This window comes from Athalia rosae, chromosome 1 (genome assembly GCF_917208135.1).
Source record: "Athalia rosae chromosome 1, iyAthRosa1.1, whole genome shotgun sequence".
NCBI lineage: Eukaryota > Metazoa > Arthropoda > Insecta > Hymenoptera > Athaliidae > Athalia > Athalia rosae.
The window spans coordinates 12537916-12552527 of record NC_064026.1 but is presented as its reverse complement, the minus strand read 5'-3'; the positions used below and the strand labels follow the sequence as shown (position 1 = coordinate 12552527).

General features: G+C 49.6%; 1 protein-coding gene across 3 annotated transcripts in view; it reads left to right on the top strand.

Moving 5' to 3' along the window:
• The window catches only part of LOC105687062 (mucin-4), a 198626-nt gene that overhangs the window by 31805 nt on the left and 152209 nt on the right, over nt 1-14612 (top strand). For 2 of the 3 annotated variants that reach the window (XM_048648929.1, XM_048648931.1), the window contains one exon: nt 4155-4252. In XM_048648929.1, the coding sequence (XP_048504886.1) occupies nt 4241-4252 (12 nt within the window). In that variant the 5' untranslated portion in view covers nt 4155-4240. Of the gene's footprint in view, nt 1-3250; nt 3975-4154; nt 4253-14612 lie in introns of those variants that run through there. The other variant, XM_048648930.1, reaches the window with a different exon arrangement.

The window sequence follows — 14612 nt, the reverse complement described above, 5'->3', positions numbered from 1 at the left end:
AGGGTTACCCCCCGCCCGTTTGTCCGCTCGAGTGCTCTCGGATCCACGACGATCCCTGCCCCCTTACCCCCGGGGGGGGGGGGGGGGCGAATATACGTATATATCGGCAAGGAGCCGGTTCCGCGATGCTTGCAAATATTTTATTCCCCACATATCATCTCCTACCTCGCTTTATTCCGCATTTACCGACCCGTCCCGAACCTCCGAAACCCTTCGGAGACTTTTTCCGTACAGGTAATCCATCCGCCGACTTCACGCCGTCCAGACCCCACCATATAACTCCCATTGCGCGTTTATACGTCGATCAACGTTGCGGCTGGTGCGAGGGGTGCATCGCGATCTATGCGAAGTACAAATAGGAGCGGTGAACAGCGTTGGCCGGGAGGGGAGCACGTTGACCGGTTTCGCAATGTTTAATTGCACGGTAAACACGGAAGCGTACACAAAACGCGGGTCCAAGCAAACGTCGTCCGGACGTCCGGTCGGCCTTGAATCGAAATATATTCGAATGACGCCGCGGCGCGACGCATTTCGGAATCTGAAGCCGATAATTTCGCTGGTAGTAATCGCCCGCGTACGGTTCGGCTAGGAATTATCGAGGTACACGCGTTAGGGATGCGCGGCGCAGTGCAGCTCACCTGTGCAATTGGACAAATATCGATTTCGTTCGACACCGTACCCATACAGGTGTCCAAGAGTGATGCGGTGACTGCAAATCTCCGGGGTGTTGTTATAATTCGAGTTCCGATTGTCTGGTAACTCTACAGCCGCGGCTGCAACCCCCGTGAAACTACAGGGGCGACGATCGACGGTACTACCGGCGATGTGTTTTTTTTCATCGTCGCAATTACCGCGGTGTGTACCGGTCGCTGCAGCCGTGGCTACTCCGCGTACTCGTCGTCATTTCTCAAACTCGATCGAACCCCGAAATTTCCATCGCTCCTCTTCGGTAGCTCCGACGTATTCGAGCGTCGCCGTACACGTACGGGGACCCGATATACACAACCGCAACTCCGGCGTCTCGGTATCTCTTTGCCTTTGTTGGATCGAGAAATGCGTCGGCAAAGCGAACGAAGAACGGATGGATGGACCGGACCGACCGACCGACCGACAGACAGACAGACAGACGGACAGACGGACGGACGGACAGACAGACGGGACTGATAGAGCGAAGTACCAACCTATGCGGGACGTAAAGCAAATACCAAAAGCTCGGTTTTCTCATGAAAGCAGAATTTAATAACGCTCCGGTGATTCGCCGCAATTGCCTTCCGTACTCACCGTGTATCTCGCGTCCGTATTTCTCTTGGGCTTGCATTTTCTTTTCCCACGATCAAACCTCCGGCGAGCAAGTTATCTCGCGTAAGTTTCGCGTATAGCTATTCCGGGAGTGGATGACTCCTTCTCAGGAGCGAAAGCAAATTTTTCGTCGTACCGTCTCACACCCCCTTGATTGATTTTTTCGTTAACCGTTGTCGATGAATCGTGACAACCGAGCGTATAGTATACGTTCGGTCACAGTGGAGCGTAAAGCTTTGAGAATAGGTGTCACATTCAGGAGGTAGGGAGTCGACGAAGACGGAGCTTACGGAGCTGTCGGGCTGTAATAATCAATTGGAAGGGACAGCCGAAGCATCCCAAACAGAGGAAACTGAAGGAAAAGGGGTCGGCCTGTCGGTTTTCGGTTATACACCGGCAGCGCTTTCACCGAATAGGGAGTGAAAAAGAGAGAGCTAGAGATATGTTCATACATGACGGATGGACGAGAAAGGGGTGGCTGCAGGAAAATGGGAGAGGAGGAGGTCGCGAGGGTGGACACAGCATTTACATCATTTAATTTATGACTCGCCTTCCTGCCGCTCCGAACGCCGCTGCTAGACACACTCGTCTCCGGTGTGTGTGCCTTTTCGTAATGTGTGCACACACGTACACACCCCGCGTATCCTATATGCGAATAAATTTGCATGTCTCTGTAGGTTCGTACATAACCGAAAATGTACCTGCAGGGGTTGTAGAAAAGAGCGAAAGAGAGAGACAGAGAGAGAGAGAGAGAGAGAGAGAGAGAGAGAGAGAGAGAGAGAGAGAGAGAGAGAGAGAGAGAGAGAGAGAGAGAGAGAGAGAGAGAGGAGAGAGAGAGAGAGAGAGAGAGAGAGAGAGAAATACAGGGAAAGCTTCGGAAATGGAGGATGAGGTAAAGTGAGAAACAGTGACAGCGGCAGACTTTGAGCTGCGGTTTCTAAACGTGAACTTCCTTCGGGGAGTCGGTGTAGATATACGCGGTAAATTTCGAAAAATCTTCGACGTTGTTAGAATTCGGTGCGAACTCCTTGGATTCGATGAATTAACGATAGCCATTATGGTATTCGACGGTTGTTTCTCCACGACACGCGCCATATCCACGTGCACACACACGTATACCGTGAACAGCGATAAAGGAAAGCGAATATAATAATGCAGTTGGAAAACGACGACGGAAGCGGTGACGGGAACGAGTGGCTTTCGGTTCGGAAGCCGAAATAGTCGCGAGTTCCGTGCTCGGTACACCTATACGGATATTACGTAAACGTTATAATATACGATGGCCGTGCGCGGCGCGGGCTATGAGTCCTCCGCGATATAACGTGTAGTCGGTAGTCATTCCGGCCCGAATTCAGTCGGTTAATGGTATGAAAGTAATTCAGGAATCCGCCCAGCCACAAATCCGCGAATCCGCGTCGGTAGCGGCGGCGGCAGCAGCACCGCCGTAGCAAAGCAAGTATTACGTACGTACGTACATATCCGAGGGAATCGGGAAGGTCGCAGTAGACACGGTTTACAACAAGTTGGAAGATCGCCCGGGCGTGGCGATTGAATTTCGAGATTTTTCACCAAGCCCAAATATCCGTTAAAACCGAATTCTCATTCTTCCCCGTGTAGCGCATACTCACGTTTACTACCGTCGTCTTTTACTTGACGCGCCAGTTACCAGTTTTCCAGTGCTCCCGACTGCACGTCGGATGTGTTCCGGATGTATTCCCTCTTATCTTTTGCGTTAAATTTCCAGTAAGGACGCAACGTCTGATCGGATTAGAAAATTTTAATCCTCGAAGCTGCACCGGGAAAACTTCATCTGGAAATGTAGCGACCGGCTATATGTACTTTGTTGCGAGTATAAGAGGGGAGGCAGAGGATATCGAGCGGTAGGATTAAGAGAAACTCAAACTTTAATTGTCGGGAGGGTGGGTGGGTATGAAGTTTTGGGGGGTCGTATTTGAACTTGGGTTTCATACTTGCCGCAGCGTGTGTCCCCCGTGTAACGTACGCGACGGCGTTACTCTACACGCTCCAAAGCCGATCGGAGAACGGGATTACCGGAACGGTATTCGCACCCCTACCCCGCCGTCGCTAGGTGTCGGAGACTGCCTGAGGGGTGACCAGCCCGTCCAGATCCTGCCGTTCAACCCCTTCCGACGACGAATTAATCAATTAAAGAGAACTCCCTGCCGCTAATGGATAACGTCCGGCATTTAGATTCGGCTAAAAATAGAACGCGAGCACGTGCCGGTCCGGCTTATAGATATACGAGATTCGTCGTTTGGTTTTTTCCGGTAACCGTTTCCTTCGATTTCCTTATTCTCTTTCGCTTCCTTTTCACTTATCTCGTTCCGTCGTCTCACCTGCGGTTCACTCGATATATGCGTCGTCCTCCGCTACGAGGAAGTAAGATATCACGCGGTTGGAAATCGTAATTTCGAGTTCTCATGTTGTCAACTTTCGACGACGTACCGAATAACCGAACCCGCGGACGGACGGTACGTACCTATTTGGAAAACGAAGGAATGAAACCCTTTCGCGTTTCACCGTCTCTCGTCGGCGTTCGGATGGAGACGTAACTCTTTTAATTACCGAGCTGACCTGAAATATGGGGGACCGTTAAGGAACTCTTCGCCGTTTCCCAGCTTCCCGGCAGGGGGTACCTCTACAGCTCTCTATAGGTATATACCTTCGATATGAAAGTTGGAGTAACTTCGAGTAGAAAAAAATCCCTCGAGTTTCTAATTACCTCCTTGCACAACGTTAAATTCACTCCGATTAACTTTCCATTATATAAAATATCGTATGCAGGTGCGCAATTGTTTTCTGTATCGCTACAACTTTCACCTCTTTCATTTCAGGATGTACGAAGACGAAATAGACAGTAGCGGCAGGCGATGGCTCGGGTAGAGAAACCGCCCCCACCTTCCCCGGCGTTCACCCCTTCATGGCAGCTACCGTAAGTCGACTGAAAATTAACAATTCTCCACTTTTATCGAGATTATTCCATTCAGCCCGATTCAAAGGAATAAGTTTCCACCGGCGACTCTGTACATCCGGGATTAATTGGAATACGATTGATCGGGAAGTCTACGGAGTAAACGAGTCCTCGTAGGATTCGGTTAGTCGCGATCCTATTGTACGTATACGAGGTCGAAATACGCCCCGTCGGTGGTCGTTACCAACCGGCAACCGATACTTCTGCCCTTCGTTCCTGGGGTAACTCGATTCTGTTCTATCTCTTATTTCGCCCACTTTGTGGGCCAGACGTTCGCGCCGCGCCCAGCAGCCGAAGGATCCGAAAGAGGCGTTGTGACCTTGCCTCCGCAGCTAACCGCCCTTTTCTCTTTCCGACAATTTTCACGTAGGTCGAAAGGACCATAGTTAGATACAAACATATCGTCCCCGCGACTGTCGAGCTCAAGCCTAATGAGTCACGCGAGTCAAACCGCGAGTATAGTGCGGAAGGGAACCCGCGACGGCGCGGCGATTGAATTGTGTTTGTTGCAGAGGGCGGAGGGCGGAGGGCGAAGGGGGAGGGGGAGGGGGGAGGGGGTGGTGGCGGCGGTGGCGGTGGTGTTGGAAAAAAAGAAAAAATACATCGTACGGGAACAAAGGGGAATCGTTCGGGGGGTGGAGAGCGTGATTCTCGCCCGCGTATTCGGATTCCGGTTCGCTTTCGATTTCGGGTTCGGGTTCGGGTTCGCGTTGGGGTTGGCAGCGGACTTTGCTGAATGTGTGGCTGCGTTTCGATTAATAGTTATTGGTTTCGTTGTCGATTCTGTTGTATCGAATCTCGCTTCGTCGTTACCCGCCGCAGATAGCGTAAATCGGGTATCAATTACGGGCTCCGTGTACCCGTACCACGTTTCTCTTCGTTTACATCCACCGACTACATCCCCCCCCCTCCCCTCCTCCTCCCTATCGGCTACCTTTCTCCATGTGGCGTCGGCGGGCGTCTGTGTAACGTATTTATACATACATCGGTTTATTTACCTCTGGTACACGGGTACGAGGGGGTTATTCGGCCACCTATACAACGATAAGCTGGGCAAGTTTAAGCGATGATATCACGGTGAATGATCGCCGATCGGTGGCGTTCGAATACCTCTTTCCACTACTCAGGTGTCACGTGATATTTTCGCGGCAACCGCGGGCATCAGATTCGGAATGCAGATGATTACGCTATTGTCTTTGGATCGGTTGTCGCGTTACACTGCGCGACGCGTCCAAAACACCTCGGGATCGAGTCTGGCGACGAGGTACACGATACACGAGTGACGCTCGAACTCTCGAGGACTGATATCTATACATGTAATGCGGTAGGGGTCGGTCGGGTGGTTTTCATTAAGGAGCCAAACGTTACTCGTAAACTTCCGCCACGTAGCTCCTGGAGGCTTCCGGCCGCACTTGGCATTCCGCTCGGTGGGAGCGTGTGCGGCACCGCAACAGCAGCAGCAGCAGCTACCGTATAACTCGGTTGTTGCCTCCGCCAGATCCTTCGCAGAATTTCGTAGCCGATCCGCAGCCTTTCGGCAGCGTGGATGTATCAGAGGGTGGATATATGGGTATTGGTACGGACGTGTAGCGTATACGTGTATACGTACATACGTAGACACTTATAGCGTTAAGGCGGTATCGGCGGATACGCGGATAAATGTATGTAAGAGCCGTCGGTGTGTGTAGTACACCTATACATATACGGGGCTGGCTCATCCCGAAGCAACGCGGGCGTCGGAGACGCCCGGATAGACTTAGGGCTCGAGCAAAGTAAACCGGCTCTTCTACGAGGGATGCATTAGCGAAACCCTAAATACCACCTCCGATCCTCACACGGAATACGCAAGCGGTCCCGCGGCGCTGCGGCACGAGGACACCCCACTTCATGACGGAGGAATAAACACCACCTGAACCACGACTCGCCCTATACGCAACCCCGCTTCCCCCCTTTCGCTATCCACTGGAGCGTCGATGCGGTCAGTGGATCATATTTGTAATAACCGTTTTATATCTTCCGACGAATCGAATAGAGAAATCCACCCGGACTTCCTTAACCGAGTCGCACTCGGATGGGGGAATACGATTATTTTGGCGTCGCGTTCGAAAGAATAAAAAACAAAAAAAATTAGTGAACAATCGCAAATTCGTAGTGGCGCAAAAATAGGTGAACAACGGCCGGTACGTAGCGCCTGGATGGTTATCCGCGGGATTCGGAGTTCGCGGACCGGTTGCGACGATTCGCGAATCGTGGACGCTCGGAGAACATATTTGGGATTTGGGAGATGAGATTTTTACGGTGTTCAGAGATGGCGGCGGGACTCGAGACTCCGAGTACGATACAGCGCCACGTGTAAGCGAAGGGCGGTTGACTGAGGTGGTCGCGGGGGTGCTACGGACGTGAACGGGGTGGTAGACGGGCGTAAAAAATGTATTTGCCGTCCTAGTTTGCTCCGGTTGGCATGGGCGTACAGCGAAAGCTGTTCGGTAAATCCAGCTTAAAGCAGCTGTGTAAACGTTGACCTATATTACAATCACCGGTGCTGCTGCTACACCGCTGCTACCGTGCCGGGTAACCCGCGCGCCCCTAACTCCCTAACTCGCCTCCTCCTCGTCCTACCGGCAAAGTAACTACGTGAAGCCAAAACCAAGCTTACGTTTGGTTTTACGCTTTTTATGCTTTATGCACGCTTTTTTGAACATTTTCAAAAGCTAGGTAGGCAGTTTACTACTAATTCAGCGCCGCGATACGGGTGCCGTGACGCGAACTGACTTTCCCGCGTTCCGTTTTATGCTCATATACGTGTGTAAAATTTTTACCGTGCACGTGTAATTGCAGTGTAAATACCTGGATCGTTCGTCGTTCGCTTGTACTTTATTTCGTAACCCTTGCACGGTATAATACGGGGACCTCCCGACGTAGCTCATTCTCCTCGGTTGAATGTACTCGACATTAAATCGAGGTAAAATACGTCCATCGAGCGACGCGTTTATGAAACTCGTTTCGGCACCGTCGACAAAAGGGGAGGGAGTAGGGAGTAGGGGGGGGGGGGGCGGGGGGGATTGATCCCTGATCACTGAAAATGAAATTTTTAAGAATCGCGTAAGAACGCGCATGGAACCAGTTTTTGATCCTTCCGTCTCGTGGCCAAAGAGAATGGCGAACCGAATCGAAATTGAAATCCGAATGGAAGCGGATCCCGCGGAGCTTTGCTCGGGTATAAGGTACGCCTTGCGAGAGAATCCCGAAAGTGGAAGACCCGTAACACATGTATGCTGTTTTATATTTAATATACCTCGTTGTTTATCATTTGATATATTTAAAGACGGTAAAAGTACAAAGGGCTGATTTCGGAACCGCCGAAGGGACGAAAGGGTGGAATAGCGGAAGAATGAAGGGAATGAAGGGAGGATCTGAGCAGGTTGATCTTGGGCTCACAGGACCAGCCGAGAAAGCAGCCAGGCAATGGCAAGATTTTTGGCGAATGCGTGCTGTCGGGTCGTTTAGTTACGCATTCAAAGTCTTGGCACAAAGGTTTCTTCCGAGGCTCCCTCCTCCCCCTCCCCCCCTTCGACGTTAGTTTAAAGGATTCTATCAAAGATTCAGGTCTCGCGGTGTTAACGTCCTTTTTCCTTCCAGCTTCTCCACCTTCTCTCTTTCTTTCTTTCTTTCCTCCTCCATCGCCTTCCTTCTTTCACTTTCTCAGCTTCCGTCCGACTTATTGTTATTTTCACCGCGCTTTGGGCTACTAGCCATGGTCAGGCTTCGCAGGTTTTGCAGCAGCAGCGGCAGCAGCGAGAGGAGTATCAGCGGCACGGACCATTCCGCGGCAGCGGCAGCCAGCAGTCCAAAGCTCTTAGACCGTAAATCCTTTAAGTGTCTTTCTGCTTCTGCTGCTCTTGTTTCCTCCGCTATGTACCAGCTAAGAGGAATTCGCTACAGCGTTGTACCATTTCTCTTTTCGCAAACACCGCCCCGCGTTTTTCCACGGAATTCTGTTTCAAGAAGAACTAAACAAAACTAATCGATAGATGTATAATAACAACAAACCTCGATGATTTTTTTTTTTTTTTCGATTCACAAATCTCTCGGTCTAGATGCCGCTGGAAACTTGGCGAGTATTTTATTATTGACTTTGGTATTTCTCCTCGCGGAGGCGCGGTGATTTCTTTTCGATTTACGCGTACACGTGCGGGCGTATACCTACCCGCGTTTTCGCAAGACTCGATAAGCGGAGACAAACGTCGCAAAATCTGATCAACGTGTTGAACGTCGGACGGAGTTGAAAAGGCGACAAAGGAGATTGAGGGTAAAAATTCAAATTGTTCAAGCTGTTTGAAAATGTTTACATTGCTCGTATGAAGTGTTACACGGCGGTAAGAGTCCTTTGAAAAAAGGGCCGGTAAACTCTGTCCGTCTATTCTGGATGAGCGTCGTCGTCGGTGACGCTTTCGACGAAGGTATACGCTGGGGGGGGTGGGGGTTTGGTGAGAGCGAAATAGAGGGATGAAAAGGAAGAGGCAGGAGTCGCAGGTTCGCCCGAACGAAGAGCGCCGGCATAACCGACCGATTCCACCTCGTACCGACGCTTATTGTTGTGGGCTCGAGCACAAAGCTTTCTCTCTCTCATCCAGCCCTTCTTCTACCCCCCCCCCCGTCCCGCGTTGACGCCCTCGATTCTCTCTCCCCCTCTTCCAACCGAACCACTTCCGCAGCCTTCAGATCCATCTCTACTTCCTCTCCGACCTCGTCCTCGTCGACCCGTTGCCTCGTTTATGCCACACTTTACTTTGCAAAACTAATTGCGAGAGGCACTAAGCGCCGCCCCCATCAACTTTCCCCGCTAGGTACGCGCACGAATTAACCTATAATATTAATGCTAGAAAATGTTAGGCGGGCGCTCAACCTGAGCAGGTGATATTTTTCTACCGAAATTCTTTATTATATGTATATTGCACGGGATATAGGGGAGGGAAATCCCGTTGATCCCCTAATTCGATTTCACTTATCGACAATACCACTCATGTTCACGTTTTCAAATGTTTGGTTTATCGTCGCGAAAGTTTGTGGATTTCGTCCGACTAATCGTCACTGCCATTTTCGAGACGCTATGCCGTCCAGGTAAAGCACTCGCCCGCGACAAATATGAAATTTCTCCAAGAAAGGAAAAAAAAAAAAATTAGAAGACGTTACTTTTTACCGCTACCGAATACCCGAAGAGAAACCCACCTGATCCAACGGTAAGCGCATCGCAGAAATTCTCTTCCACTGTGTACGAAATTATATTTTTCTATCTCATAAATCACGGTGTAGATCATACCTCGTGTACCAACCATATTTCCCAAGAGTTATTAGCATTTGCATCTCCTCTTTGGACTTCTTCTCCTTTTGTTTCCTAGAATCGTTATCCAGGTTATCAAATCGCGAAGTTTGTCCATCTATGTACGCAAGGAGTCCGCACAAGCGTCAGAGATTTCTTGCTCGGATTCAGTTTTTGCGAAGGGGCTGACGTCGCGAAAAGGGAGAAACAGCGAGAGCGGGGGGGGGGGGGCGGGGAGGGGGGATGGGGGATGGGGGATAGGTAGATAGATAGACGGATAGATAGAAGGAGGGGGAGAAGGAGCGAGATCGAGAGAGCGAACGAAGGGGGAAAGTGTTGAAAGAGACGGAAGCGGGTAGTAAAGGGGATGGAAGGTAACCATGGAAACTTTTGATTATATCTCCTGCCGTATTCGCTCGGCCGCTCACGCTCTCCTGTCTCTCGAAACAAGAAGTTTGAGTTTCTCTGTACGGGATTTGGGAATCGACTCGACGCCCCCCCCTCCGCCCCCGCGGTAGTATAACGCGACTGCACGGAACGGAACGGCGTAGAATAGAACGAAACGGAACGGAATGAAACGGACGAGCGTAACGCAATACATCAAACGGAAGTGAGGCGAATATCTCGCAATTGTCCCGCGCTCCAAATCCAGTTATTCAGAGCCGATGAGGAAAGTAGGGAACACCCCCGACCCCCGAAGACTGAAATACTTGCCCCCGCGACCCCGCGCCCCTCCACCCCACCCCACCCCACTGTTCCATACATTCGATGACACGCCCCGAAAGTGCTCCGCGACGCGAACGCGAGCTGATTGCCGGATGAAAAGTTCGATCGAAACCGCGGTCAACCGGAAACTTGACCGAACTTTGCCACTCGCTTCTGTGTGGCAAAGAATTTTCCGTCCTCAGGGCTGTTTATTTTTTTTATTTTTTTTATTTTTTTTTTATCTTCCGTATCGCGTTCGGTTTCCGGACGAAACGTACACGTCCACGCGTATCGATCGATCTCGCGTCATTATGGATTCCGATTTTTCTACTCACAACCCACCGCTCGCCGTTTCTTAAAATGTGCGGGCGAAAAGAGGGCGAGAAACTCGAAATGTGGAAAATAACCGATTGAGCCAATGTCGCGCGTTTAAGTAGCAATTAAAAACGGTTCCTCAGCGAGGGAGATAGAAAGAGCGGGGTGCGCAGCTTGGGTACATAATAAAATCTCTAAAATAGCGGGTGCTCGTATAATAAGCAATTTACATAAGCCGTTTCGATTCGAGTTTAATAACGGGCTGTCATAAAATAAACAAACTTTTTAATACTCCCCCCGCGGCTCCCGATGCGCGTATCCCTCCCTCCCTCCCTCCCTCCCAGGTCCTATCATTCCGACGCTTCTTTAGCTCCGCGTCTGCAGCGTTTCCCTCGGTAACCACCCCGGCATTCCCCTCCCTCTTCCCCCTCCCTCTTCCCCCTCACCACGATACCGCGCTCCTCTTCTATCCTCTCCATTGTCTGTGTATTATCAAACTCTGGGAAAACTTTTACGAGATAGAAGTGAAAAAAAAAAAAGGAATACACCGAAAATACAAAAATCTTCTTGATTAAATGGTACTTCGCTCTCGTCATGATAGATTGGCCCGGCAAGAAAAGTTACTCCATCGAACCTCCTTCTTCCCGGCCACCCTCCCCCGCAGCCTGCGTACCCGCCCCTCCCTCTACCTTCGGCTAGCTGCTCTGAATAACCAGTCATGGACCACCTATCGCTACATTTCGCATACACCCTACATGTATATTTTATACGTATATAACTCCCGCGTCACGTAGGTACACGTATCTATGCATATGCATATATCCATATGCATGCATCGCTGTGCACATTTACCGTACCTACTACGGTCTGTATAACTACATCAGAGAAGCGTTATGCGTTATGCGATCGCTACCCGGTTTGAATTTTCACTGCAAACACCTATAGCCCCGCACCGCGTTTCTTTTTGTCTCTTCGCCAACCGACGTACTTGTCGCACGTTCCATGCGAACGGACTGATTTACTTTTTTAAGTCGACCGAATATATCCGAATTCTCTAACGGCGGATCCCACCTCACCGGCTCTTTGAGTGAAAACTCCTTCGGTGGGACTTGAATTTTCAGTAAACGGAACGAGCCACGATATTTGCGGGCTAAACGAAGCGGTGCACTTTTAATAAAATATTATACCTTGTACCCTCGAATGCATAAAAAGCAGACCGCCACCACACCGACCACACACTCGTAAGTCTAAGTTACACCGGCGAGTCGAGAGCGGGTACCAGAAAAACTCGCAAATTCTAACTTTTCGTGCGACGAGTTGCGAGTTTTTTTTGGTGTTTTTTTTATTATACCTTCTCGCTTCTTTTCTTCTTCTATTTCATTTTTACCTTTTACGAGTAATACAACATTGATGAAAAAATAAATGAAATAAAATCAAGGTGAAATGAAAATAAAAAATGTTGGTACTCGTTAGCGAGTCTTTTATATACCGCGCGGGAGCGGGACCTCGCAGAGAGAGAGAAGAGGGATGAGAGGAGTGGAGAGAAAAAATAAACGAAAAAGGTAAAGGGAGAGTGTTGCCCCGGATCATCTGTGCATCGCGCAGTAAATGAAATCATCGATGTATTTTGGTCACGTTACGGTCCAGTCTCGGTGGGTATCTGACACACGGATGCTGATACATATAGGTATACACGGTACACGTATCTACTTGCCTCTGCCCGCTGACAATGAGTCGCGGTTCCTATAGCGGACGGGCAATAGACGGGATACGGTGATCGCGATCATGCGCTACCACGGGATCAGAAACAGACGCGATATCGATTCTTGTCGTCTTTTCGTCAATTCCGAACACTGCGTGGGAAAATAATAAGAGCGTCGGGATATTTCAACGAACGAATCGCGACGATCGAGTAGATGACGATTTTATTTGCAGAGACCAAGTTGTTTCCACACTCGATTTCACTTGTACGCTGGAAGGACGTCGGATGGTACACGGGACGATTTTAGAGCGTATACGAATCGAAGCGTACGTCAGCGGACGCACAGGTGGAAGTTTGTGTAGTCGGATGGATGGTCATCGGAACGGGCGGGTATTACTCGAATACATCAGATAACTAGGCATTGAAAAGCTCAAATATCCTGCAACCGAGCCATCGATATCGGGGGCATTAAAGCGGGTAAAAATTGCGCTTGAATTCGCGAACGCCGCGACCGCTATTGTGCAGGGCCGCCGGACAATGCCGGGCAATAAAATAGTGGAAAACCTGATATCCGATCCGATCCGATCCGATTCTGGCGTTCGATCCCCTTCGGGACTTTCGACTTCGCTATACTTCGTACGAAAGTCCGGAAGAAAGATGCCGAACGAAGGTACACCTTATAACGTACGAACGTACGTTATGTAACGTTATATACCCGGACAGCTATCTTCGGGCAGCGGGAGCGCAGCAATTATTTCTCCTGGACGCTAAAAGTATTTGCCATTGAAGATACTCTTAGGCAGTAGTCCAAATTGCCCGCATTCCCCTTATCCTCCGTTTCTTTTCTCCTCTCTCATTTTGCCTTCTTTTTTTTTTTTCCTCCTCTCGTCCGTTCCTTTTTCATCATCTTCTGTTTCTTTTTCTTTTTCTTCAGCTGGTTACTCTGAACAAATTTACGAACGAGTCCCTCGGGGCTTCTGGGTCGCCTATCGGGTCGGCAGTTATTAAACTAACAATAAGTTGGACCGTATTATTCGCTCTCTTTTCGCTAATGATTTTTTCCACGACGAGCGTCCTCATTTTTATTGAATGGAAATAAATAAAATTGCGGCGAACGAGATAAATTCTCTAATCGAGAATGATCGTCACACCGCAATTCAAATTCGAAAATCTAAACTTCGACACAAGAGGCGAAGCGATTGAGAGAGCCTGGAAAATGGCGCCGAGGTGACTAAGCTGCAGCTGGACCTACCGGAAGTTGTTACTCCGTTCGGTGGTGATATACTGGAGGGAGAAAGGAAGTTTGAAAATGGGGAAAAGTAAAAACCGGGAGTGTGGGGCTCCAGCTGAACTGGAACTGGTCAGCGAATTCGAGTTACGAAAGTCGGAATTATTTCGCAACAAACTCCGATGGCTCGGGCAAACTCTTGAGTCGCTTCCAGGTAGTCGCTGCAGGGCCCTAAGTATATCTAAACCTGCTCAACGAAAGAAAAAGAAGAACTCGATTCAATTCTTACGAAATTCATCTGATCTACACGGTGAAATCAAACGCGAATCCGATCACCTCGCGATTTATCCACATACGGAGAGCAAATAATCGAGACGACATGTGGACGCCCATGTGGTTACCCTCAGATATATTCTACATTTGTCACCTGAGCTAAACGCAAGGGCGATGATCGACGAATTGTCGAATCCCGACGAACAAATACGAAGGATATTTTGCCTGATTTAGCGAACGGTCGTCCGTTTCTCCCTTCAAAAAATAGAAAAAAAAAAATAAAATAAATAAATAAAAACAAAAATAGAACAACGTACGTACCTGCTGCACTTTTTCCTGCAGCAGTAACTCCTTCGCCTGGATAATGCCCATATTCAAGGTTTCGGACGGCTCTGCGGAGATGATAACAATAACAATAGCAACGATAACGGTGCAAGCTTGCTGGGTCTGACAATAAGATAGCGGCTAATACTAACCTGCCTATAGACACACCTATGCTCCGAACGAGGAACGGAAGGAGTGATCGATCTTTCTGGGACACTTTTATCGCGGGGTAAGTTTATCGCCGTCAGGACGGGCGTCAAGTACACGTAGAGAAAGGTGGGAGAGGAAAGGGGGGGTCATTGGGTGCGGAGGTGGCGAAGGGAAAAATTCGGGGGATAGCTATACCCAAACACGCCGGGTGGATGGAATGAGAAAAGAATCCCTGACCATGCTCGAGGTTGCCGGTCCCACGTTATTCCGTTTCATTGATTATCGGCATCGTCATCTACAGACG